General features: G+C 44.2%; 2 protein-coding genes across 5 annotated transcripts; one reads left to right on the top strand and one right to left on the bottom strand.

Moving 5' to 3' along the window:
- Positions 1-86: 86 nt before the first annotated feature.
- SLC35E1 (solute carrier family 35 member E1) lies at positions 87-5645 on the top strand. 2 transcript variants are annotated; one of them, XM_062509930.1, is made up of 7 exons: positions 87-492; positions 1000-1070; positions 1397-1534; positions 2148-2273; positions 2729-2974; positions 3609-3860; positions 3949-5645. In XM_062509930.1, the coding sequence occupies exons 1-6, from the start codon at positions 87-89 to the stop codon at positions 3843-3845; spliced, it is 1224 nt and encodes a 407-aa protein (XP_062365914.1). In that variant the 3' UTR covers positions 3846-3860; positions 3949-5645. The 2 variants fall into 2 exon arrangements, with proteins under 2 accessions (XP_062365914.1, XP_062365913.1); XM_062509929.1 differs by having other exon boundaries at positions 3609-5645.
- Positions 5646-10534: 4889 nt separating this feature from the next.
- LOC134054434 (scaffold attachment factor B1-like) lies at positions 10535-25735 on the bottom strand. Of its 3 annotated transcripts, none has more exons than XM_062510204.1 (21): positions 25443-25735; positions 24615-24702; positions 23141-23205; positions 22848-23054; positions 21704-21766; positions 20822-20849; positions 19368-19869; positions 18894-18940; positions 18287-18387; positions 17323-17472; positions 17126-17226; positions 16520-16656; positions 15902-15990; positions 15258-15394; positions 14374-14667; positions 13791-13928; positions 13028-13067; positions 12224-12336; positions 11361-11473; positions 11090-11156; positions 10535-10978 (listed from the first exon to the last, which is right to left on the bottom strand). In XM_062510204.1, the coding sequence occupies exons 1-21, from the start codon at positions 25635-25637 to the stop codon at positions 10852-10854; spliced, it is 2802 nt and encodes a 933-aa protein (XP_062366188.1). In that variant the 5' UTR covers positions 25638-25735; the 3' UTR covers positions 10535-10851. The 3 variants fall into 3 exon arrangements, 2 of the variants coding, with proteins under 2 accessions (XP_062366188.1, XP_062366187.1); XM_062510203.1 differs by having other exon boundaries at positions 22776-23054; XR_009934032.1 differs by lacking the exon at positions 11361-11473 and having other exon boundaries at positions 10908-10978; positions 22776-23054.
- Positions 25736-25948: the final 213 nt, after the last annotated feature.

Below are 25948 nucleotides of genomic sequence, written 5' to 3' on the forward strand. Positions count from 1 at the left end.
GGGAGCGGAGGAAGTGACGCCCCGAGCCCGCCCCAGGAAGCGACGCGCTGGCGGCATCGCTGACGTTCGGCGGCGGCTGCGGAGCGATGGCGGCGCCGCTGGCGGCTCCGGGCGGCGCCGGGGCCGGGCCCGGGGCCGGGGCCGGGGCCGGGGCCGTGCGGGGCGGGCGCGGGCCGGCGCTGCGGGAAGGGGCGCGGGTGTCGGCGCTGTGCCTCGCCTGGTACGGGCTGAGCGCCGGCGGAAACGTGGTCAACAAGCTGCTGCTCGGCGGCTTCCCGAGGCCCGTCACCGTGTCGCTGTTCCACATCCTGGGGCTGTGCGGGCTCCTGCCGCCGCTGCTCCGCGCCTGGCGCGTCCCGCCCGCCGGCCCCGCGCAGCTGCCGCCCCGCGCCTACCCCCGCTACATCCTCCCGCTCGCCTTCGGCAAATACTTCGCCTCCGTGTCCGCGCACGTCTCGCTCTGGCGGGTCCCCGTGTCCTACGCGCACACAGGTGAGGGCCGAGGGTTGCGGGGTGGCCGGGGGGATGTTACAGTGACGGCTGTGCTCGTAAGGAGGTGCCCGGAGAGAATGTCCTGGAGCCAATTTGGATTCTTGCCCGGTGGGGTGACCTGAAACCTGGTGTGTGCTCGTATGGGCACCTGGTGCGGTGTCCCAGTACCCACCGTGTGCTGTGGCACCCCCGAGATAACCAGTGCAGCGTCCCAGTACCCACCGTGTGCTCATGCAGGTGCCCAGAGCCATGTCCCCACCCCAGTGTGTGTGCTGGCACCAGATCCAGGTGCAGTGTCCTGGTCTGTGCTATGTGGGTGCCCAGCACGGTGTCCCGGAGCACCAAGATCCAGTTTGTACAAGTGTCCAGGACAGTGGCAGGCAGGGAGGACCCACCCTGGGCTGTGCTGGGCCTGGATGAGCCCCTGCTCCATCCCTCTGCTCGTGGTGGTTGATGGAGCTGTCCCAAGCCTCAGTCCCCACCGATGTTCTTTCTTCCCATCCCCAGTGAAAGCCACGATGCCGATCTGGGTGGTTCTGCTGTCACGGATCATCATGAAGGAAAAGCAGACGACGAAGGTGCGGACAGGTTTGCTGAGGTTTCTTTTCTTGGTGGTTCTTGAGGGGTGCTGTGCTGGCTGGGGGCTGCAGGGCTCAGGCTTTGGGTGGATTTTGTGACTGGAATTAGATTATGCAGATTTTAAAAATCCCTTTTCCTTTTATTGTGAGCATAAAACCCATCTAAACAATGACCAGGGTGATGCTGGAGTTGTCAGTGTCTACTGCAGTGATTTAGATTTCCTTGCACTACAATAGTAAAATGGTTGATATCTAAATCAGCAGGATGTATAAACTCGGTTGAAAATTCTTAGCAGATGCAACGTACCCCTCTGTCCCTGCTCCAGGTGTACCTGTCTCTGATCCCCATCATCACTGGTGTCCTGCTGGCCACGGTCACAGAGCTGTCCTTTGACATGTGGGGACTCATCAGTGCACTTGCTGCTACTCTGTGCTTTTCACTTCAGAACATCTTCTCAAAGAAGGTACCAGCTCTGTTCATCCACTGGTCACTGGTGTCACCCTTCAGCAGGACAGGGTGTCATTTCAATTACATAAATGTATTTTTTAGTTGTCTTTGCAATCAGACAAGCCCAGAGGGATGGTTGTTATTCTGTGTGTGTGTTCCCTGTAGCTCTTCCTACCTGTTAACTCTCTTACACTGAGTTTATCCTTAGCCCTTTATTTACTCCTTAACATGGATTTTTTTTTTCTGATGGCAGTTCAATAGTGCTTAAATTTAACAGTTCATTGAAAGATTTTAATACATCTTGTTATAGCAAATCATTCCTCTGTGCTGAACAAGTCGCTGTCAACACTGGTACTCCTTGAAACCACAGAAACAAAATTAAAATGTGTGGTTTGGCTCTATTTAGTTACAAAATGGTTTCTGTTTTGTAGAGCTTTTAATATTAATATCTTGTTGATACTCAGAGCCACCACTCAAAAAAACATTGTTTTTCAAAGAGACATCAGTTGTTATTTGGTCACCCTAACAGGAAATTAATACTGTAAGAGTATTTACTTATTTTCCTAACTTACCTGTCCCCTAAAGCAGTGTCTGTTTCCTGACTGCTGTTCAATAATGGCTCTTGTCAGGTGTTGAGAGATTCTCGAATTCATCACCTGCGGTTGCTGAACATCCTTGGGTGCCACGCTGTGTTCTTCATGATCCCAACGTGGGTTCTGGTGGATCTTTCTTCCTTCTTGGTAGAGAATGACTTGGTAAGTGCTGTATTTGGAGAACTGTTTGCTATTATGAAAGGAGAAAAAAAGGAACTCCAGTACCCAACCAGAAAAGTGTACTGAAGTGTTTCAGTGTAGTTCTTGTCAGCGTGGAAGGAAGTGTTGTGAAACACCTGCAAATTGTTTCACACGAGTTGGCAAAGTGTTTATTGTGAGAATTCCCGTCAGGGTTAGCAGAGGCAGTTTATGGGAAAGCAGAAATTTCAGGAGCTGGGAGCTGGAGACAGGAACAAACGTTCCCAGAGTGTGGGGAATGTCCTGCCCTGGTTTCTCCGAGTTGGGAGTTGCATAAAGGAACATGCTTGGGTGCCTCTTTAGAGCTCAGTGCAGACATTCCTCCCTCCAATGGCAGGTGAGAAGTGCCACAGGCTGTGTTTGTGTTGTTACCTGAAACCCCAGATAATTTTTTCCTTCTGCTGTTTGCTTTGCCACAGAGCACGATGTCTCACTGGTCCTGGACCTTGATGCTGCTTATAATCAGTGGATTCTGTAATTTTGCCCAGAATGTTATTGCTTTCAGTATCCTTAACCTGATCAGCCCCCTCAGTTACTCCGTGGCCAATGCCACCAAGAGAATCATGGTGATCACCGTGTCCCTGATCATGCTGCGCAACCCTGTCACCAGCACCAACGTCCTGGGCATGATGACAGCCATCCTGGGGGTCTTCTTGTACAACAAGGTAAGGCATTTCTTTGTTTGTTCATCCAGGAAACACAGTTGAAGCAGTCCAGTAGCTTGGAATTATTTTTTGTACAATTAAAAAGCTACTTGAGCAAAAATAGACAGCACAGAGGGCACAAGGCTCCATTGCAGAGGAGCAAGTGAAAGACTGGGGTCATGCCAGCTGCTGGGCCTCTCATAAAATGAAATTTTGATCTTAAGGTTTTTTGAAAGGGAAGATAGGGAAGTAACTGAAAATCTCTTGAGCAAAAGATCAGCTTGTTTGTTTGGCATTGTGAGAGAAGTGAGGTTTTTATTAGAAGCCACTGATATGTTAAGACTCTAACAAAAAAAAAAAAAAAAGAAGTGACTACAGAACTGTCTGCTTTTTTCTGGGTAGGTGAATATGTCTAGGTGATACCTTAGGTGATATCTAAGAAAATCTACCTTCACTGAAGGGCTGTCAGGCTTTGGAAAGGGCTGTCCAGGGAGGTTTGGAGTTCCCATCCCTGGAGGTGTCCAAGGAAGACCTGGATGTGGCACTCGGTGCTCTGGGCTGGTGACAAAGGTGGGGATGGGTCACAGCTTGGACTCGATGATCTCGGATTTTCCCAGCCTAAATAATTCTGTGCAAAACTTTCTTCCTTTCCCAGACAAAATACGATGCAAACCAAGAGGCAAAGAAGCAGCAGCTGCTCCCAGTCACCACTGGAGACCTGGTGAACTTGGAACGGCACCGAAATGCTCCTGAAAAGTCCCAGAATGGACTCGCAGCCTTTGGGCAGCACGGAGACTTTCAGTACGGCCGCAGCAATGTCCTCACAGACCACTTCCAGTACAGCAGGCAGAGCTATCCAACATCCTACAACCTGAATCGTTTTGATATTTAGGATCCTGGCAGACAGGTACAGACTGTGATATCAAAGTGTCCCCAGCATTATCAGAAAACTTTTAGTACATCCATGAATGTCACAAAGCCATTGAACTGTGCAGGTTTGGCAGCAGGGCAGGTGCTTGTGGAGGGGAGTGGTGCAGGACCTGCAGCTGCTGCTGGGCAGAGCTTTAAACCTGGAACAGCCAGACCTGACACTGGAACCAAACCCACAGAGCAGATTCTGGTGAGGTGCACGTGTCACTGCCCAGTGGAACATCTGTCACTGCTCCTGTCAGAGTCTGCCAGCTCCTTGTTCTCTTGGCAGCTGAATTCTGGCCAGTATCTCGTTTCCATGCTGGTAATGTCACCTTTAACTTGTTCTCTAATAACGGTTCAATGATACTTTTAGTGAAGCTTTCAGAAAGAAGTGAAAGCAAGGGGTACTTGTGCTTATCAGGATTTGTCTAAGGAGGATTGGCTGAGGTAGAACAGCTGCAGGCAGGTAAACTCCAGTTCATCTCCAGCATCTGTGGAACTTTTGTGGATATTCACAACTCTTGTGCCTCTGCCTTCAGTCCTGGATGACAAACCAGAAGTGTTTCTGGAGAAGCAGGCAGTGGAAAGATTGATCTCTCTCAGAACTGCTTCAAGCACAGAAAAACACAGTTCTCCAAATCCCTGGTCAAGGCAGAGAACAACCAAACCCATTAAAATCATCATTGTTTTCTGAATCATGTAGTCCTGTAACTCCAGACATTGCTATCCCTTGGCCATACAGGAAACTTCTTCACAAATAAAAGTGTTTGGAATAATATGATTTTATTTTTTTACTTGCTTCACACCTGATCTTTCAAAACTGCTTTGTTGCTTTAGAAATTGAAAGGTGAAAGGTGTTTTGTTCTCAGTTTTATGCATAAGTTATGCTTCCTTATATGAGTCATATATTTTGAATGCATTGATTTGAACAATCATTATTAATTGTTTCTTAAATCTTTTTAGCCTGTAATTGTTTGGGTTGTTAAAATTTCTTAATTACTGCTGTTGGAGTAGCTGTGTGGGTTTAGCCTGACTTCCACTTCCTGCTGAAAGAAGTTAAATTTTGTATCCTGTGCTGTTCCTGCAACTCCCTCGGCTCGAATAGGAAATTCAAGAAAAATTGTTTGAAGCAGCAGTAAATAGATAATTTATGGTTAAGAACTGATTCAGTATGAAGTCTAGACAAGGTGATTGTGTGTGTCAGGTACTGTATTTGTGCATGGAAGGGATGAAACTTGGCTTTCATTCCTTTGAAATTCATTGGAATGAAGTGAAACCCAACTTGGAACTTGGGTTTCACGGAATCAGATTTTTCTGTCATTGCTTTAGCAAAAGATTTTAGGGGCCTTCTTTCCTTTCCAGACTGTTGTACAGTGAGACTTTGATAGCATAAGTTTTATGCTTTTAACCAGAGAGGTACCAGACACCAGTGACAAAATTCAGGGTGTGGCACAGAACACTCCTCTTATTTATTGCTTTACAAATGACCATTTCCATGATGTGAGATGATGATTTGGCTCCTTTCTGGATAATAAAGAATTTATTTTTAAGTGCAAAATCAAGCTGATCTTATTCTTTTGGCTGCTGGGGTGGTAGTTACATTAATAGCCTTCCACCAGAGAGTCCAAAAGAGGAAATGGTCCTTCTGAAACTTCAGAGATGGATTAAAAATGCTGCTGCTGTGTGTGAACAGAACTTCTGGAGTTCAGTCTGTTTGTGCAGGCTGAGAACTTGGGCTTTTGGTAGAAAAGCTAAATAAATCTGTCCCTAACCCGGGTGAACGAGGTCATGAGGAAATCTTTCTTTCAGATGGAATTTCTTTTGCCTGTTCCAGTATTAATGTATGTATAATTCTTTTTCAGGGGAGAGTGCCAAATGTGTATTTCTAGGTCTCACTTCCCAACATTTCAGTGCTTTTTCCTACAAGTAACAAGGATTTGGTGGACTCTGGATTTGGATTAGGTCCTGACTCTGCAAGAGATTGATTTGAAGATGAGAGATTCAGGCTGAGATTTTCAAGAGGGGCTGAAATTCTCCAGCTGCTTTCAAAGGGAGCTGGCTGTGACCTGTTAAATTCCTGCAAACGCTGAATTGTGGCCTTTGTGCCTCAGTTTCCTTTTTGGAAAATGGAAATTATTATTTCTCCACATCAAAGTGGGGGAGATACCAGAAAAAAAGTGGCAGTGGGGGACCCAGAGATATCCAGGCATACTCTGAGTTCATCTGTCCATCCTCTGCTGTGCCATGTTCCTACAACCTCAGCTGCTACAGGGAGTAAATAAAAATCAGATCAGAGGCTTTATTAAATATGTTCAGATTTGTTTCCTTTTAAAGAACATAACCAAACCTTTTCTGGCAGGTGTTTTCAGAGGAAGCTTGCCCTTGGCAGGTTTTAATCTCAGCTTTTTCTGTAGTCTTGGCAGCAGGTGAGAGTTTCCTGTTCAGAACTTTCCCAAGTTCCAGTCTGGACCTGTGGCTTCACTCCTGTCTCTGAAACAAAACTCCTGTGCTTACAGGGACTGGCCTAAAATGAGGATATCCCATGAGGATAACGGGTCCATTTAGGAGCCAGGGAGTGAATCTCTTCCCTGGAGAGCTGCTGCTGCTCCAGTCCAGGTGTGGTCCAAGGTGTCATTAAAACCATCGGGTGAGTTGGTTACAGGGGGTGGTTTTGCTGGATCCCAAATCCCAGTCCTTAAGCAATATTGCCCACATTCAGGGAAAGGAACTTCCTGACACTGCTGTAAGAAACATTTTAATCTTGGACGTCTGCAAGATTTTTATTTGGCTAAGTGAGATGTTTGTTTTAAGCTGGTTTGTAATGAGTGGTGTGTTTGACTGTGTACACAGGTCTGTAGAAGGTACAGAAACACTGGAATAAAGAGGGCAAAGTCCACACAATTGTGTACAATGACCCTGTTATTAAATCAAAGCCAAGGGGGCTGCTTTGGGTTTATTCCTTGCAGGAGGCTTTGGGAGTGTCATAATGGCCACTGGTGAAGCTGGGTGGGTGTTTTGCTGTGGGTGATGCCTCACACAGGAATGCTGTAAGCAGGGTTAGAACACAGGCACTGGGCTCCCTTGAGATATTTTGATTTCCACTATGCATCTTTTACAAATAAATGCATCACAACATTATAAAAATTCTTCCCCAAGCAGTTCTGGGTAGTTGTGGAAATAAGAAAACCAATCTCTCCCCACTCCACGGGGGTGTTCTGTTGGTAGTTCCAAAGAGTATTTGGTGCTCTTTGAAGAGAGTTTAGAAATATTCCCCCTGCAGGTTCAATTTTAGTACCCAGTGGTGGTAAGAATATCGTTATCATCTGCTAAAATGCTTGTGGTTTTTAAATAACTGAATGTTAAATAAAATTGAGGCAAGACAGGCTTTGTAAGTGCACAGTGATTTGTAAAAATAGTGTTGATATTTTGGGGTCAACTCATGATGATTTCCAAAGCTCAGTTTTCCTTTCTCATCTGTGTTCAACCCAGTTTTTTCTGATGCAGCATTTTTGTAGCAGAAGGAACTTCTGCCATGTAGCTCTTTGTGAAACAGGTGCAATATAAGTAAAGGGAAAATTTTGTTTTTCCAAGGCTTAAATTTCTGGGTTGTGCTGTGAGCTGTTAAAAATAATTCTGGTGATGTTCCAGGGCAGTGAAACAAATTTGTTAACCCTGGAGTGAGAGGTGATACACTCACAGTGTGTAGATATCTGAAGGGCACCCAGCTTTTTCTGTTACTTTTTTTTTTTTTTATCTTAGACCTCTATAAATTGATGGGAATATTTGAGTTTCCCAAAAAAAAACATGAACCAACCCCACACTCCTTCCTGTGTGGAATCCTGCCCTTCAGCAAATGAACTTTTTGGTGTTGTTTTCCTGTTCAACTGTTCTGTGAAGTTGTGGATTTCACTCGGGTCCCTGTGGATCCTGCTGAGATCCCTAACACCAGTGACTTCCAACTCCTTGGACTCTTCCTGCCTTACACCAGGAGTTCAGATGGTTTTTGGTGGACTCCTCTGTAGCTTTTGGGGCATTGTGTGGATAAACCATTGCTGAGGAACGTGGCAGCAGAAGGGTGACTGTGTGGGCTCCAACAGCAAGGCAGGAATGGTGGTATTGGGATGGAAGGTGGCAGCAGTTTCTATTGGCCAAAATTTGAACTTCATCTGCTTTTCTGGGATCTGTGAATCTCCAGGACAGCAGAGTGACTCAGAATCATGGCCAAGTCTGTATGATGACTATTTTTTCCTTTAATGTAGATACATGAGAATATCCATCTTTCTGAGGTTTTCTATCTGTAGATGACACAGTGGGATCTTCACAGAACATCTGGATGATAATAAACAGTTCTGCCTTTTTGTGAGGATGTTTGAGTGTCCTCTGTGTGATGGGAAACCCTCTGAGGTGAAGGTAATACCCGAAAATAACACCTGTCTCTCAGTCCTCACAGATCCTATGTGGGAGAAGCCCTAGGACATGTGAGATTTTAGGAGGCAGAATCCTAATTTGGGCCTGTGGCCCAGAGGGGGATTCCACCTCCCAAGACAAAACATTGGAGGATTTCTCAGACAAGGCTGCTGGGACTGACAGCTCTGGCTGGCCTTGGACTCCCGGGGGCCATCTCTCAACTGTCCCTGAAACACCTGGGTGTTTGATGGCACCTGGGTGTTTGATGGCACCTGGGTGTTTGATGGCACGTGGCTTCCTGGGTATGGCTGCTGCACTGAGTTTGGGACCACATGGCCACTGTGTCCCATCATCACTTTGAGTGTGGCACTGTGACACTTGGCTCTCTCCACCACTTTGACTGTGGCACCCATGACTTTTGGCCTGCCCTGCCATGTTGGAGGTGGCCAGCTTGGGCTTCCAGCCTGCAATGCCTTTTTGAGTGTCACCAAAACTGGCTTCTGGCCAAGCTCACCACCTCTGGTGTGGTACCCTCCCAGTTGTGGCCATGCCCCTCTTGGGTGTGGCACACTCTGAGGGCCATCCAGAGCCACCATGTTGATAGTGGCATCTGCCACCAGCCAGCCCATACCCATACCCACAGGGCAGACCCCACACCTTGTGTGTGAGCCCCAGCCCTCACCACCCCACACCCCAGCTGCACTCCGGGGTCTCAGGGGCCACCTCACCCATCTGGTCTCACCCCTTCTGTAAAAACAGCACCCCTGTCCCTTCTTGTCACCACTCCTGGTTTGGGATCTTTGCCTGTGCAGCTGCAACTGTGGCAAGTTTGGTCAGGAACTCTGCACAAGCTCCTTTCTTCTCTCTAGCTCCATTTTTATTTGCCAGGGGACAGCAGTGAGTCCCCAGTGGCACTGTGCTGGGGACACTGATGAGTCCCTGATGTCACTGTGCCAGGGGACAGCAGCAAGTCCCTTGATGTCACTGTGCCAGGGGACACTGATGAGCCCCTAATGTCACTATGCCAGAGGACATTGATGAGTCTGATGTCACTGTGCTGGGGACAGCAGCAAGGCCCTGATGTCACTGTGCTGGGGACACCGATGAGTCCCTAAAGTCACTGTGCCTGTGTCCCTGCAGTTCCACCCTCACCCAGGAGGGAGCACTAGCGAGCCCGCAGAACCCTGCAGTTCCTCACTCTCACCGCCAGGCGGCGGCAGTGATTTAAACAGATACAAAATCTCAGCCTAAATTTGTTAAGAGGCGGAAAAAATAAACACAAAAAACCTCTATTTCCTCCTTATAGAACCTGTTTTCTTACATTTTCAATGCCTTTATACTTAACATATATATATATATATATATATACACACACAAAAGTTATATTTGTATGCTCAAGAGCTATATATATATCTGTATTCAGAATTCCTTACCTTCTAAAATTCTGTGTATACTATGGTAGATGAAGAGAGTTATTTGGAAATAACCCTCGGATATAAGTTTGTATTTTATTTTTCAGTATGTGTAAGAGTAAGAAGTTTTAAAGGGAGGAATTAAAACAGGGACAGAAAACCAGAGATGGATGGAAGCTAGAAAGACAGGTCATACAGAAAAATTAAAATTTGTGCCTGAGGGGCTTCACCACTGTGACATCACCCACCCCAAATCTGTGAGCATGGCCCCAGGGAATACCTGTTCTTGGTCTCTCCTGAACCCTCCTCTGCCTCAGCATCCCCTCTCTGCCCCAGAGGGATGTAATTTAATTTCTGCAATTTCTGCCCCACCTGTGGCCCCCAGGTGTTCGTGGTGCTGCTGAGGGGGGAACGACTTCTGATGCTGGGAGTATTTTAATGTTTGGCTTTTATGTTTTTATGTTGAAGATGCAAAACAATGAGCAGAGCAGGCTATCAGCATCAGAGGGAGGTGAACAAGGTGAGCACTGACCCCCTAGACTGAACTAGATCCTATTTTTCAGGCCTCCTTTCTCCTTCCCCCTTTCTCCCAGTTTTCCTTCTTCCTCTTTCTTCCTTCTCCTTCTACTCCTATAATGACAGAAATCTAAAATGGAAATGTAGAAATAATATTCAAATTTAATTTCAAAGGAAATAATTAAAGACAGGCAGAGTCTGCCAGGACCCTCCACATACACAATGTCACAGATCTATCACTTCTCTACAAATCTCACAGTGCTAAAAGCAGATTGTCTCTTCAGTGACTTTTCAAGCTCCCATGAGGTTGCCAAAGACTCCAGAAACAAGAAAATAGTAGCCATAAACCGATTTTATTATTTTTGAAAAATGGAATGTTTCACTTACAGAAACTTCAAAGTGATGTTTGACCATGTTCATTACGAACAAAACAAAACAACAAAAAAAAAAAAAAAAAAAAAACCAAACCCAAACCAAGTTGACACAGTATTTGGCTACAGTGCAGCAGCAATCTTGCTAGTTTTTTTTTTGTTTGTTTTTTTTTTTTTTTTTTTTTTAGAATCACAAACTCAAGGTGACCCTGTGGTTAATAAAACTCACGACCACCGTTAGGTGGCGTTAAAAAAACCCGTCTATGTACAGGGAGCGCCGTCAGTAGCGGCGGCTGAAGCGGGGCTGGCTCAGCCTGTTTGTCCTGTCGGGGCCTGCAAACACACCTGGGATCCCAGTGCCCTGCAGCACCTGGCCCTGGCTCCCGGCCACGGCGAAGCCTCCGTGCCTGCAAACAACGCCACATGTTGGACGTGCCCAGGAAAAAGCCGTCCAGAATTTATTTATACTGATTAAGGTATTATGAAAATATTGTAAGCGTTCTGACAGAGTTTCTTACCCTGATGTTCCTCCTCGAGTCATCCCATGGCCTGGTCCTGACTGACCAGGCATGCTTCTATCACCACCTAATTCAAAAAGAGAAAGAAGAGGGGAAAAAAAAAAAAAAAAAAAAAAGGAATAATACAGGCTTTTGTGTTTCCCTAATAAAAATGTTACCTTGTTCCTAGAATTTCATTTGCTTTCTCGGTCATTTAGCTACCACTAGAAGGTTCAGCAGCAGTAATTCACAGAAAAGAAACCACAATCACACTGGTAAGCAGCAAGTGTACCTTGCCATCTCTCATGATCCCGTCCCATCACTCCTCCATCCACATTTCCCTGCCATGTACGATCTTGATGCCCCTCTAACTTTCGACCATGATCTCCCCAGTCACGTCCATCTCTTAAAAAAATAAAAGAACATCTTCTAGGTATGTCCCCTACCCACTGAGCAGCACAGGGTAAAGCCAAACACCATACCCCATGCCAAAGTGTGTTAAATGGTTAATCAAGCTGCAGCTGTAGCCACCCAATCACTGCAATCAGAGCTGGTCAGAGAAACAATGAGAGACACTTGCTGAACAGCATCTTTCACATAACAATACTTGTCTTTTGATCCAGAGACACCACGGATATTGCAATGGACTGAATACTCAGGCATGGATCAATTAATTGGCTGCTACTCCTGCAGCTGAAAATTATGCAGCTGGAATATGCCCAGCTTGATTAACTGGTTTGAAGAGAAACCACTATGATTCCAGGTGAATCCAAATTCTCTACCCCCATGACTGCAGAGTCATTCCACTTCCTTTAAAACCTGACCACTGGCCATCAATGAGACTTGTGTAGGCCTTACTGGGGCATCTGTAAATCTCATCTGTAGAAAGAGACTGAATCTCATCTGTAGAAAGGAAGTTGTTTGCAGGAGAACCACAGCCAGGGGCTGAGCTGAGCAGCTCTTTACTCACTACAGAGCTTCACTCTCCCAAAGGCATGTGGGAGCTACACATGGCCATTCCCTGCTCCTCCAGATGCTCAAATATCTGGAGAGAAGATTCACACTTGTCAAGCTGCTTGTGCTGTCAACCTCCAAAGGTTCACTGAGGAAATGTTAAGAACCCCCAAGGAGTTCCCCGATTTGCCAGGCACTAACCGGGTTTGTGGGGGGATCCCTCTTCCCTCACTCATCCTCCTGTCGGAGCCGTAGCCACCCCAGCTGTCCCGGGAGTGCCGGTCAGGGCCCCCGTGCCGCTCCTCTGGGTAGTGCTGGAAGGCAAGCAGGACACAGTTATGCTAAAAACCAACACTACAAGTTCTAAAAACCAATCCTAGGAGTTCTCGTTATTTTTCTATGAGCTGTCGGAAAAAAGCTAGCTTGTCTCTGTTGTTGGGCATTTATTTTGTTTATTGACATTGATTCCAGGCTTTTTACTGGTGGGAGAGGTCTGTTTTGTTTGGTAAGGATTTTTAAGGCTTACATTCTTGAATTCAGATTTTTAATTTTTACACAGAATATCTGCTGACTTCCTACATCTCTTCAGAAATCAAAGGTTTTGAATTCCATTATGGCATTGGTTTTCACACCTGTCATTTCACAGCCTTGTTTCATTATGGCACCAGTTGTTTTACTTAAATACATGTGAGAGAAGGCATTCCTTGCCAGCTAAGTACAGCAGCTCTCTCTTAACATCTAAGATGGCCAACCAAAAAGCTTTTCCTGCCACATACCAGCCTGAAATGATGCTCCCATCACTCAGAGGTTTCCTCCTGCCTGTATCTGAGGCTCCCACCCCAGCAAGCAGGTAACCTAATGACTTTATGATCTTTAGCACAAAAATTAGTTCTGGCTAAACATCTCAGCTGATTGTGTTTGTGCTGTGTGCACACTGTGTCCTTTGTGCTTTTGGGTCAGCTTGTTTTGGTTTTTAACTAAAGCAGTAACTTGGTTCTAACGCACCTGCCCATCTCGATCTGGAATTCCCCTGGTACAGTCTCTCCTGGAACAAAAAAGGAAAGTTTCTGCTGAATCAACACAGTAATTATAATCCCAGTGTCTGCATGAAATAACATAGGTAAAGTTTATCTCCATTAGGCTGTAAATCTGGTTGCTAATGTTCAGTGGCAGGGTAACTCAAAAGAGTTCTTGTTTCATTGTGTGAAAAGATGTCAAAGTAACACCTATCACTGTAGGGGGTAAAAAAGGGACCACTGAGCAGGGCCAGATACTCAGTGATACCAAGGGAGAATACTGAGTGAACCTACCAGTGTCAGAAATGAGTTACAAGCAAAAACAAGTGATACAGTTTTCACCAGAGATCCTTTGAAAGCAAACAGGAGTTTCAATGGCACCACACAGAAAATATTTTTCCATTCTGTGGTGCTAAAAACTTGCATTAGCCAGGCTGCAAGGATGAAAATAAGGAAGGTTTTAAAGCAAAAGGAAACGGCTAAATCTTAGGGGCTCATAAAGCAGACTCCCATACGTCTTGAGAGAAGCTGTTCTATCTCCATCAGCAACATGGCAAGCTACATTTAAGACTTGGCTTATAACCTTTATGCAGCCTCTTCTGGTATGTCTCTAACCCACAGAAACAAAGGATTGCAAGCAGGTGTGAAATCAGCCATGAGAAACGCACAAGAGTGATTTCTTTTACTGTGCTGACACCATTCAAGCCACAAAAAGACCCCAAATTTCCCTGAAGAGCCAGAGCCTTGCCCACCTGTCCAAGCAGTGGTCCTGGTAGCGGCCGCGGTCCCTGTGGTCGAAGTCGTGGAAGCGATCCTGGCGGCCGAAGTCCGAGTGGTACCGATCGTCCAGCGCCAGCCGCTTCGCCTCGGGCCAGTACGGCTCGTCTCGCCTGCACACGGGCTCACATCAGCTGCAGTCCCAGAAGCACCTCCCCGTTCCTGCCCTCCCAAACCTCATTCAACCCAATCATTAAAAATCTAGGTGTGTTAAGCAGGAATTGTGTTGTGGTTTCAGAGAAAATTTTGTTACCAAAACCAGCTTCATTTCAGCAGGTGCTGATGTGAGAAGAGTAAGTATCTTTCCCATTGCCACTAAGAGTTGAGACACACAGTTACTACTCTTTGGGAAACAGGAGCAGACCGGAGCAGTGCTCACAAGTGTACAAGCACGGCATTTGCTCTTCTTCAAATGGCTATTAGTATTAAAAGCAGCACGCAAAGAGTCTTTCAGCTGTGAGCTCCCGTGACTGCCTTATCCAGAGTGCTCCCCATTTCCACAGGCTCCCAAAGAGGATATGGCTGAGGAGTTTGGAGCCCCACTGCCCTGCTCCTCACCTGCTGTCAGGATCATAAGGCCTCCTCATGGCAGAGCGCCGCTCCTGCTCATAGCGCAGCTGCTCCTGCTGCCGTCGCAGCTCCTCCCTCTCCCTCTGGATTCGTTCCTGCTCCCGTCTCCTTTCCTGCTCTATGTGCATCCTTTCCCTCTCCAACCTCTCCCTCTCCAAGCGCTCTCTGTCCAGGCGCTGCCTTTGGAATTCCAGCCGTTCTCGCTCCCTCTGGAGCCTTTGTCTCTCATCCCGCTCGTGGATGGCTGCAAGGCGCTGCTCCCGGTCCCGCCTCTCTCTCTCTCTAATTTAAAAGAGATACTTGGTTTTTAACTGACACTCTTCAATCCAAGCTTTACTATTTCTGTTTTGGGTGGGGTTTCTTGTTTGGTTTTTCCTTTTTTTTTAAAAAAAATAAGTTTCTATGTTCTCCCCCTTCTTCCCAATTAAGTAACAGCTTAGGGGAAAACAAAAAACTCCACACAAATGACAGAAGCAAAGGGGAGAATTCTGCACAAGTAACGCAGTTATCTACTCTTAAGTCAGGTCTGAAAAAGCTTTCAGAGATCAAAGCATTTCCTAAGACAGAAATCTGACATGCAAAAAGTATTTACAAGCTTCTGGGGGGAAAAAAAAAAAAATCAAGGAAATTCAAATCTAGTCAACTGGAATGCAAAGCCTGAAAGCACCTACAGAAGTCTCATGAGAACACTGATTTCAGCAGTCAAAGCCTCCATTTGGCATTATGTCTATTCTAGCACTAATTAGTATGAAATCAGTCTGAGGTATCAGTGTTGGAGGCTCAGCACAGCACTGCTTTACAGCCTGCTCAAAACACAAAACAGGTAAGGCAGTAAAAATGCCATTAGAAGTTTTGAGGGAACCAGAACTCACCGGCGCCTCTCCGTTTCCCTGATTTCTCTCTCCCTCTGCCTCTGCCGTTCCCGTTCCCGCTGCTCCTTGATTTTATCAAATGATAAAATGTCCTGCTTCTCTTTGCTCTCTGATTTGCGGTCCTGGCTTTTTGTGCTCTGAGATGAATCAGAACAATGCATGAGCTGAACACTGTGCATTTCCAGCTAAAACTCCTGGGCAAATACCTACACTATGTCAACTTGAACAAAAAAGGATACCATACCTACCCCAGAGGTAAACAGTGGAATTCCAGGGAAAAGTATCCCAAATTTGACCAGAACTTCCCAATATTACAAATAAATACTAGGGGAACACAACCTGACTTACACTGATGTCAAACAACATGCACCAGTAACATTCCAAGCTCAGGGAAACACATCACCCTAACAACATTTTCAGATTGCAACTCGACTTCTTCCACTAGGTCAGAAGTGAAAAAGTGTTAAGAAAGATAAAACAGAAGCATTTCCTCTCTGCCACATCATTAACACCCTGATGCTTTCCAGAAAGTGATAAAAGGATAATTATACCAACGTGCAAAGCTAAAAACCCTTCATCTCTAAGCACATGAATCTACTTGACACCTGTTTTTACATGAAAGCTTCTCTGGAAGTTGGCCTTACCCTCTCTTTTGATGCAGAGGTTTTCACACTAATAACTGGCTCTCCTTTAGATTTATCCATTACCACTGTCCTTTCGGTTCCTCGACTTGCTAGAAAACAAAACAGAGCCAAAAATAAATGGTACAAAAGACATTCAACAATTCTTGCAAGATTCAAAACTCTGACGACACTAAATGGTAAAAAATAATTTTAATGAGGTTTTTAACAACATATGGAACTTTTTAATGATTTAAATAGCTTGCCAAGATTTGGCCAACTTGAGGATGGGGGCAATAAATTTATCACAAAATGACAGCAGTGTTTTCTGACAGGGATGACAGCTAAGAGAACACAAATTTAATTAATTCTCCCGTCCACAAAATACATCTTTTGCCACAGTTTAAAAAAAAACACCCAAGAAAGGACACAGAACCACACAGTGTCAGGTCTAAACCCAGTGGCAGTTCCATAAAAATTATGGAAACTCTAAGTTATTAGAAATTGAAGTCAAAATTTTCAAGGTGTTTTCTGATTTTTGTGTGACTTTTACTAAGTAAACTTCTTTTTACTGACTTATCAATCACATCCAATAATATATAAGTGTCCTTGAAAGCATTTCTGAAAGACACCCAGCATCACCTGATTTGCTTGCCCTGGATCTATCAGAAGATCCAGTCTTTTGTTCATCCTTTTCTTTTCCTTCTTTTTCATCTTTTTCTGATTTCTTAGCATCATCTTTTTTGTCGATCTTCTCCTCCTTCTTAATACCAACAGACCTATGAAAAGCAGGAAAGCAAAATGCCTCTTTCAAAAGCAACAAACCATTTGGAAAACCAATGCTGGAAGTATTACCCACTAACCACACAGCCTATCACAAAGACAGACTAAATCCTAGAGATATTTGTCAGTTAAAAGAAGAGTCCAAGACAGAGTCAGATCAGAGGACAAACAACTGGTAAAAATAACGGTTTACCTAGAAATAATTTGATTTAGTATCTCCTGATACAGCTAACAAGTTTTTATACTCAACACTAAAGAGCTTTGTATTTCTGAACAGATGGCCAGTTAAGATGCCTTACTATTGTAAAACATCAGCTTTCCAAGCATTATTCCTATTTCAAATGCAGGATGAAACATTAAATCAAGATTTATTACAATTACTGTTCAACTTGGTCACCTGGCTGTATTTGAAATGAATGGTCTTTAAATATTAAAAAAAGATAAAAATACAAAACAACACTTTACTTCTCAGATTTGGAGTCTGCAGAATGGTGCCTGTCTTTTTCCTTCTTTATTTCACCTTCCTTTTTGTCTGAAGGCTTTTTTCCTGCTGGTTCATTTTTTGCCTAGAAATTCAGTCAGAAATAATTACAGTCAGAGACAGAGACTAAAATTACATGTTTTTATTTTCATTGCACTGCTATGAAATAGCTGTCACTTACCTTTTCCACAGAAATCATTTTACCATGCAGCTCTGTTCTGTGGAGGTGATTAATACACTTGGTGGCCTCCTCAGATGTTGACATTGTCACAAAGCCATAGCAGCGAGCGCCAGGACTGCGAGCATTTGTCACCACTTTTGCACCAACCACCTTTGGGAAAAAACCAAAATACTCTGTGTTTGCAGGTCTGACACTAAATAAATTCTAATTTAATCACCATTTCTTAGAACAGTATGGATGGGAAAGGACTTTTAAAAGCCATTTAGTTCAATCAATCCCCAGTCACACGTTTAATAATGCAGCTCAGAAAACTCATCTTCAAGGTCCTGAGCAGGTCAGGAGGTTAAGGCAGATATATACAGAGAAGGGAGAGTGGGATGGTAAAAACCAAAATAAAACTGAATGAACAAACCCACTTTCTCTTTGCTTGCATCTTTCCTTACATCTCTTTCCAGATGACAATCTGACAGGCAGTGGCACTTAGTAACATAAACATTTAATATTACAGTTAGGAAAGTATTTGCAGAAGGGGAGAACAGAAAGAGTTCCCTTCCACAATGTCTGCTCTTGTACCCTAGCAGGCACTGCAAAACAAGTGCAAGCTGCCCTCAAGAACTGCATTTCTCCAGAGAATACCCCTTGAAATGGAGTAGTTTAAAGCACCATTGCTGGATACTCAAGCCATAATTAGATACTAAATGATAACCTACCAGTCTCTCCTGTCAGGAATTGCCTCATCTCAGGTGTCTGCACAGATATTCTCTGCACACTCCAACTCTGCTCCCACCCCTCCATTTCAATCCCCTTTGTTGAACTGCACTCCTTTCAGATACACAGTTTCCAAAGAACACAAACTTAAGTATTCAGCCTGCCCAGTCATTAGTTAGGGAAAATAAGAGCTAAATTTAAGGTCAGCCTTTTCAACTGACAGAATGGTTTGTTAATTTACATATCCACTACGTACCTTTCCATACTTGCTGAAAAGATTTTTCAAATCTGTAGCTCTAGTAGAGGAGGAAAGTCCACTAACCCACAAATTTCTGCCAGAACTACTCCCCACACGGCCTGGGGTACAAAAAAGCCAAACATAAGAGACCACGTAGAACACAAATGCAGCAGCACAAAATTAACAGTCCCAAACTCTCCCCTCACATTTTTCCTTCATAAAACTCTTCCACTGCAGTTTTAATTCTGTATCTTCCATTCATTCTTAAAATCAATTTGCAGGCTACATGCTGCAGCCTGCAGAAATGAACATCTAAAATCCATTGTTAATGTGCATTTGAAGGGCTTTAATGAGTTTGTAGCTACAGATTTTCTACCTGTACTTCAGTCACTTCAGAAGAACTAGAGAGTATCAAATGTTAACTCACAAAACAAGACTTACTTGAAACAAACCCCAACTCTGTTTGTTAATAATGTTACAGAAGTCACAAGGAACTGGTATTAAAGTTAGATTTTGAAGGGATGTGTTACAACCGCATTGAGGGTTCATTGAATTTACAGTTCCCTTTTTTACTTCAGGTCCTTTGAACATAAAAAGCCCCTAAGAAGCCCAAACATACACCTACCCTTCTCATCTTTTGCAACTGCCTTCGTATCTTTGTCTTCAACAGGGCTAAAGACAAAACACCACATTATTCAAGACATCATATGCAAAAAGAAAATTACTTCTAGACAGCACAACTAAAATTGGATACCTACCAGTAAACTAGTTCCAAAATAAACGCTATTAATGGCAAATTTCTAGAAGAGTGACAGGAAATAGGGATTTGTACCCCTGAACGGACAATTCTGTTTTGCAGATGACAGAAATAAGAGTAATTTGGGGAAAACAACCTTTGAAGGTTGAGGAAGGAAAGAAATCAAACCCACTGCGTTTAAAAAAAATAAAACTATCTGCACATGGAGAAATAAAAGAGACCTTTAGGAATAGGCTACAATTTCATCAGTCTCGGAGGCCAATTGAAGGAACAGCTTATTCGCATCACTTAAGGACCAATGATAAAAGATAGCATCTGGTCTAGAACGGAGAAAAAACAAACCTCTTTTTCTGATCACCGCCCTCACTGGCTGAGGACTCTTTAGTGGCAGGGGAAGATTCCTCAGAATTAGCTTTGTCTTCTGCTCTCTTGCCATCTTCTTTGCTATCTCTGGCTTCGGCACCTGCGCCTTTCTCCGCTGTCTCCCCACTAGAGGCTTCCAGGCCTTGGGAGCGTTTGCTACTCTGATCGCTTAGGGTCTCTACCACTACACCTTCAGAGTCCGGGGCCTCTTCCTCGGGGCTCTGTTCACTTGTCTCCCCTTTTGCTACCACTAAACGCTTTGCTTCCTTCCTTGCCAAAGCTTGGGCCGATTTGCTGTCCAAAGCTAAAGCATCTTCCTCCAGCTGAGCGGCAGCGAGAGCGTCCTCTTCCTCAGCCAGCCTCTTGCCTGGCCCCGCGTTACTGGCTTCCTGCGCACGCGGCCGCTCCGCTTCGGGAGGTTCTTCGTTAAGTAGCTCAGATTTACAAGTTTCCCCCAAAATGTCGAGTATTTTCTCATTTTCTACGGATTTAACAGGAATAGAACGGCACAAGATTTAATCACCAGGGAAATACAGCAATCACAAACGTGGAACTGGCATGGCTGCCACACTAACACCAAGAGAACTGCTAAGCTACACAGAGATTGGAAAACCCTAGTGTACACAGTGTTACAGCTACCACGCTAACTGCTCTCTCACACCCTGCCAAATCAGCCCTAGCACCTCAACAGGCAAGAAAAATGCCCCCACAGATTTTACAAAAAACTTCGGGCTCAGCCTTCATATTCTTCAGCAAATCGTTCAGCTCTGTTTCTTCTCTAGTTAGCTTCCAGAGTCCGAGATGCTTAACTGAACGTATCAAGGCACTGAGAGTTCAATTTTCCAAATTTCTGTGAAGTTCTTTTAGCAGAGACAGTCCAACCTGAGAACTGGGCATCTTCTGATGGTGCATGAGTGTGTTTGCAGTCCAGAAAGTGAGTAGCATCTGTAGCAAATTCCTGTGGCAGCAGCATGTTCCTTCTTCTGATGTCCAGTCACTCTTTAATTCCTGTTCTGCACCAGAGCTTTGCACTGCCTACACTCCTGTATTTATAGTTATTCACAGAACTACTGTACAGTGTGATATCACAAGATCTGTTTTCAGAACCTTTACATCTTTAAGGCTCGTTCCATAACTTCACTGTGCAGTAACAGTTCTAAGAACCATTTCATGGCATTAAACATGTTTTCCAAGCGTGGTTATTCACAGATCTGGTGATATGACTGGGTTTCCAATCTCTATGACCCTGCGTGACCTGGATTTTCCACCATAATAACGTACACTACAGTAATGCATTAAAAGAAAGAACCAAAAAAAACCAAACAGGGACGCAAAAAGCCTAAATGAAGAATGAAACTGTTTAAATGCCCAAGATTTTTTTTTTGTTTCATTAAAAAAATAAATCAAAGTAACCAAACAAAAACAAACAGTACCTGGCTCCAGTGGTAACTCTTCAAGTTCCTGTAGTGAAAAAAATTTTAAAAAGGAGAAATATCACTATTTCATAACCACAATGCTATTCTGAATGACATCTCTTAATCACCCATTACAGGAGAGTATTTAGTGAAAGCATTACTATGATTTAATCTATTTCAGCTCTGGAAACACTGAACTGCAAACACATTTCTCAGAATAAGGTTTAAGGTGAGTTTTTAGCATCCCCAAAGTTTTATGAAGTCTGTGAAAACTTTAACACCTCTCAAATTCAGCCACCTGTTAAAACATATGGTACATATTCACATGGGTAAATAAATCAATAAATCTAAGCAGCTGAGAGGAAAGCTTATCTTCACATTACCCTTCTCTACCCTGTGCTTTTCTCCTTTCTGAAAACAGGATCAACAGAAACACCAGCTTCACCTGGAGCTCTTAACCTACCAGGTGTGATCTGGAAACAAGGCCAGCATTTCAGGAATAGACAGTCCCACCTTCCTTCTCACCATGGGATATTCCATTTTTAATGGAAGTTAAACACAATGTAAGGCACTGAGCTGGTATTTCCATCAGATAAAAGGAATCCAATCTACCACCAAACTCAGGATGATACATACACCAGAAATATATATATATATATATATATATGCATATATACATACATATACACATGCATATATACATACACACACACACATATATATACACATGACCTGATAAAGAAATAAATATTTGTCTTTATGAGGAAATTAAAAAGCATTTGTTCCTTTTCTTTGCAAAGTAGGAATGCACCCACTGTACATACACTGTTTAAACACATGTTATTATTTAGTCTATTTTATGCTTGCTTTGTTTGTAAAGAAAAACTGGCTACCATTTACCTTTATTACGGTTAAATTTGATGAAGAAGCATCTAAACTGTTCCCAACATCTTCAAACTCTACCTTTAAAAAATAAATGGGAGACATCTTGTTATCTGCAGATGAATACTGTGAGTTAAACCTGAGGGAGACACTGAAGATTTGTATTTGCACTGACAGCTGTTACCCTGCAAGCACATCCTGCTTCCAAAGTTACCAATAATGGTAAAAACTGAGTGATAACCCCCAGGACTCTTCCTGACCCACAATGACTGAATAAGCTCTTTCATTATCTCTTAACTATGATGGTCAGCTCACAAAAATCTTGTAACTACGGGGATTCCAACAGCAAAACTTCTCTGATTTTTATCCCTGTCATTTACAGTAACAACACAGAGCCAAAAAACCTACAGGACTTGATAATTATTTCCTTCACTGATAAAAGCAGATCATGGGAGCTGATCTGGCCTCAAGACATTTACTCACTCAAAAAAACCCCCTTTTTCTCAATATTTCCATTTGATTTGGGTAGTACAGGGATATACCTGGAGATAAGGGGCCAAGTTTATTTCTGCAACTTTAGAACCTCATAGTCAATGCGGACACACAACAAAGAGCAATACTCCCCCATCAGATGGGGCAGAAATAATTTCAAATGCTTTGTTGTATATGCCAGGATATAAAACACTTGAGCAGAAAAATAACCTTGAATATAATTCCCTGAAAGGTGCCATTCAGTTGAGAAGAAAGTAAGCTACACTATTTGTATGCCTCAGATGTTCTCTAAAATAAAGATATAGGAATAATATGTACGTTATAATAAGGTGAAGCAGAGTTCAAAGCATGATTACAAACAAATGCTCTGTAAACTGCCATTAATACAACCACACGTATACTAACAACATTTAAGTATTTTAAAAATGAAGACTTGTATTTCCACAAATATGTAAAAAGAAAAACAAAGACCATAAGAAACTACAGTAGAGTCCCAAATTTTCCCAAGTATTCTTTAGCCACCGTTTTGCTATTTAATTAATAAATAAATAAATTTTAAAAAGAAAACCCTGATTCCACAGTGATAAGAGATGCATACCATTACTATTGGTATTTCTCTTGATTCTTCTTTAATTTCTGAAAATTGTGGGGATGCCTCCAAGTTACCTACAGCATACTCTGTAGGCTGATCTGGAAGTTCTTTCACTTCTGCATCAGCACTTCCTTTACTATCAGACAGCGAATCAAGAATATTATGGGCACTGTAATCATCTCCACAATCTACAGCATTGCCATTATCTATTTCAGCTTCATCTAACACACTAATATCCATCATGTCAATATCCTGCAAGTTATCCAAACTTGCTTCAATATCGTCCTGTGGAAAGAAAAAAAGCACATGTCACAGTCAGGGTGACTTGAGAGCCATCTGCCATCAGTCCCCTCCAAAGCCAGCCCCTGTACCTGGCCATCTCCAGAATCCTCCTCCAGGCCGTTGTCTTCCACTCCCTCTTCGTCTGGCCTACGTCCTAACAACATTACCATCATTAGAATGAAAACAGTAATTAGAGCTGTACCTTCAAGCTTTACTTTCTCACCAGAGTTGGTATTCCCTTCAGTTTTTGCCCTTTTTCCCACAACTGTTTGTTATCACCCCAGTAAGTGACAAACACACCACAGTCCAACAGCTGGCAGGAGCTCAAGCTCTGTGACCTCCCCGGAACATTTGGCTCAGATCAGATTGCAGCAATTTATTACCTCAACCTTTCGTTTCTTTACTCTTACTAGCACAGAAAAAAAAAAAAAATCCAACCAACCAAAACACAAAATACTGAAAACACCCCACTCTACCTTTGAGTTTTGCTGCAGTGCTCTGTCCACCAGCTGGATGTGAGTGATCCCAACTGGCATTACTGAAAACACTACACCAGCTTCAGCACCAAAGAGCAACTCCTCCAACTCTGAGCTGAGCAGCTGCTTGATCTTTTATGAATTTTATTTTCCTCAATAACTACAAGCACATTACAACTGGAAAGTGAGAGGGGTTTTAGAGCCAAGAGGAACATTTCATCTACTTCCATCCCAACACTAAAAGCACTGTAATAGACATCAGATGTTTTTCTGAGACGTGAAAATGAATATGATTAAAAAGATCTCTTTCACCCAGAGCTGTGACAATTGCCCTTTATCTGGTCAAGATTGTACATTTTAGCCTGCAAGCAATTGCACCATCACTCCAAATCAGATGTAGTAACAAAACTCAAATTAGCTGGCAAAACAGTTGATTTTCATATCACAAATTTACATTCTGTGTAAACCAAATCTAGTAATGAAAATACTGTAAGACAATTATTTTGCTCAGCTCCAATGCAAAGTTGTAAACACTATTTGCTTACAAAAGACAATCAAATTGTGCTAATTAACCAATTTTTGAAAACCAGCAAGTTATTCTCTAAAAATAATGATTACGTAAGACTGTCTCTCCACTACAAAACCCAAACATAAGGCCTTGAAAACATGTCTGACTTGAAAAATTGATTAAAAACTTGTCTTCTGGGAAGAAAATTGCACCTGCTATTAGCTATGAAGCATAATGCTACAGACCTTATTTTGCATTTCCTAGAAATTCTGTCTTTCTACATAAAAAGGTATAAAAAATACTGACAGTGCTTCAGTGTTACTTGGTAATTTTCAATACAATCTCAGGGAACTCTGAGAGCAAACCAATGGAAACTTCAACATTTCTTGCCTTGTTAAATCACATTAAATTCTCTGAATAAAAGACTATTAAGTTTAATATTAGATCACCCATCCCTAGAAACCTAAGCACAAAATTGGGGAAGAGTACTGGTAACAAATAAATCTTTTTCTTATGAAGGTTAAGTTCAATGAAGATCCAAGGATGATAAGATGGAAAGTTTCTCTAACTGCCCTGTACCTTTGCTGCTTCTTTTTGGAGTTTTCTTCACTATATTTTCTGAAACCACTGGAATTTCATCAGGATTCCCTCCTTCCTCTTCAATAGCCTAATAGGGGCAAAAAAAAAAAACCACATATAAAAACAGACATTAAATTTTTCATTTGTACATTTTTGTTGAGTTTAAGAGCTGGAAACCACAGGCCAAAAAATTCCAAACCATGAATCAGCAACTGGGACATGCGAATGAAAAACCACCAGACCAACGCAACAAGCACACAGAAGGCAGTAACATGTTGGTGTAAGGTTTCGGGAAAGCAGTCAGAAAAAAAACAAAAAAAAAACCAAAACAATCCTACAGCATTTGTGGCTGTGCACAGAAACACGGGTTGCTGTGACAAAGTAAAAACCCCGGGACACTGCAAGCAGCAGGTCAGATTAGGGAACGCACGAAACGTTGTCATGAAGACAGCGAACGGGCTACCAGCTAGATTGCCAGAAAAACATCAGTACGCAGCAAAAAGCCCGACAGACAGCGTACAGAACTGTAAATCCAAGAACTCAGGCAACAGCGGAAGACTGTAGTGCACGAAACTAAAAATACTCGGGCCGAGTACTGGAATCACAGCGGGACTCGATGACACTCCGTGACAGCAGCGGCCGCAGAGCGAGCCTGGGACGGCCCAGGGCAGGCCCGGCCTGGCCGGGCACCGAACGCTCGCGCGGATCCCGGCGGGCCCCGGCCCCGCCGCTCTTTGGCGCCATTTTCCTCAGCGGTGCTCGCCGGGCCGGGGTCGCAGCAGCTGCACCCACTCCTAAGGCAGCCGCAGCGCGTCCGCCCGCTCTCACCTTCCTCAGCCGCTCCATGAGGACGCTCTTGTTCCCGCCGCTGTCCAAGTTGCGGTGCCTGAGCTCGGCCCGCAGGTCTATAACGCGCAGCTCGCTCAGCGGCCGCCGCCGGCTTTCAGACTCCGAACCGGTGACGCCAGGTCCAGCCAGGGAAGAAGACTCCCCCAGCCCGGCCGCCGAGTGACTCTCCGCCATGGGCCGTGGTTTGGAGCGGCGCGCACGGGACGAGGAGGGACGAAACCAACGCGGGAGCGCCGCAGCCGCAGCTGCAGCACAAAATGGAGGAGCCCTGAGGCGCTGGGTAGGGAGAGGGGGCGGGAAAGAGAGGGAGGCGCAGCGCGCATGCGCACCGAGGCCCGGGGAGGCCGCGCGCGCCGCGGCGCCGTCAACTCCGGAGCGGCGGTGACGTCACGCAGCCAGCCGGCCCCCGGACCCCCCTGCGCATGCGCGAGAACACTCGAGCCGTCCTTGGACGCGGGCGACGCCATTTGCGCTTGCGCGGGGCG

The sequence above is a fragment of the Cinclus cinclus genome, chromosome 28 (assembly GCF_963662255.1).
Source record: "Cinclus cinclus chromosome 28, bCinCin1.1, whole genome shotgun sequence".
Classification (NCBI taxonomy): Eukaryota; Metazoa; Chordata; class Aves; order Passeriformes; family Cinclidae; genus Cinclus; species Cinclus cinclus.

Excerpts from the sequence above, each read along its gene's own strand:
- LOC134054434 (XM_062510203.1), bottom strand. The coding sequence starts at position 25,637 with ATGGCGGAGAGTCACTCGGCGGCCGGGCTGGGGGAGTCTTCTTCCCTG. Across the intron at positions 24,703-25,442 it reads TCATGGAGCGGCTGAGGAAG|GCTATTGAAGAGGAAGGAGG; the intron begins GTGAGAGCGGGC and ends TGCCCCTATTAG. Across the intron at positions 11,474-12,223 it reads GGGATCCCCCCACAAACCCG|AGATGGACGTGACTGGGGAG; the intron begins GTTAGTGCCTGG and ends TATTTTTTTAAG.
- SLC35E1 (XM_062509929.1), top strand. The coding sequence starts at position 87 with ATGGCGGCGCCGCTGGCGGCTCCGGGCGGCGCCGGGGCCGGGCCCGGG. Across the intron at positions 1,535-2,147 it reads AGAACATCTTCTCAAAGAAG|GTGTTGAGAGATTCTCGAAT; the intron begins GTACCAGCTCTG and ends GGCTCTTGTCAG. Across the intron at positions 2,274-2,728 it reads TCTTGGTAGAGAATGACTTG|AGCACGATGTCTCACTGGTC; the intron begins GTAAGTGCTGTA and ends GCTTTGCCACAG.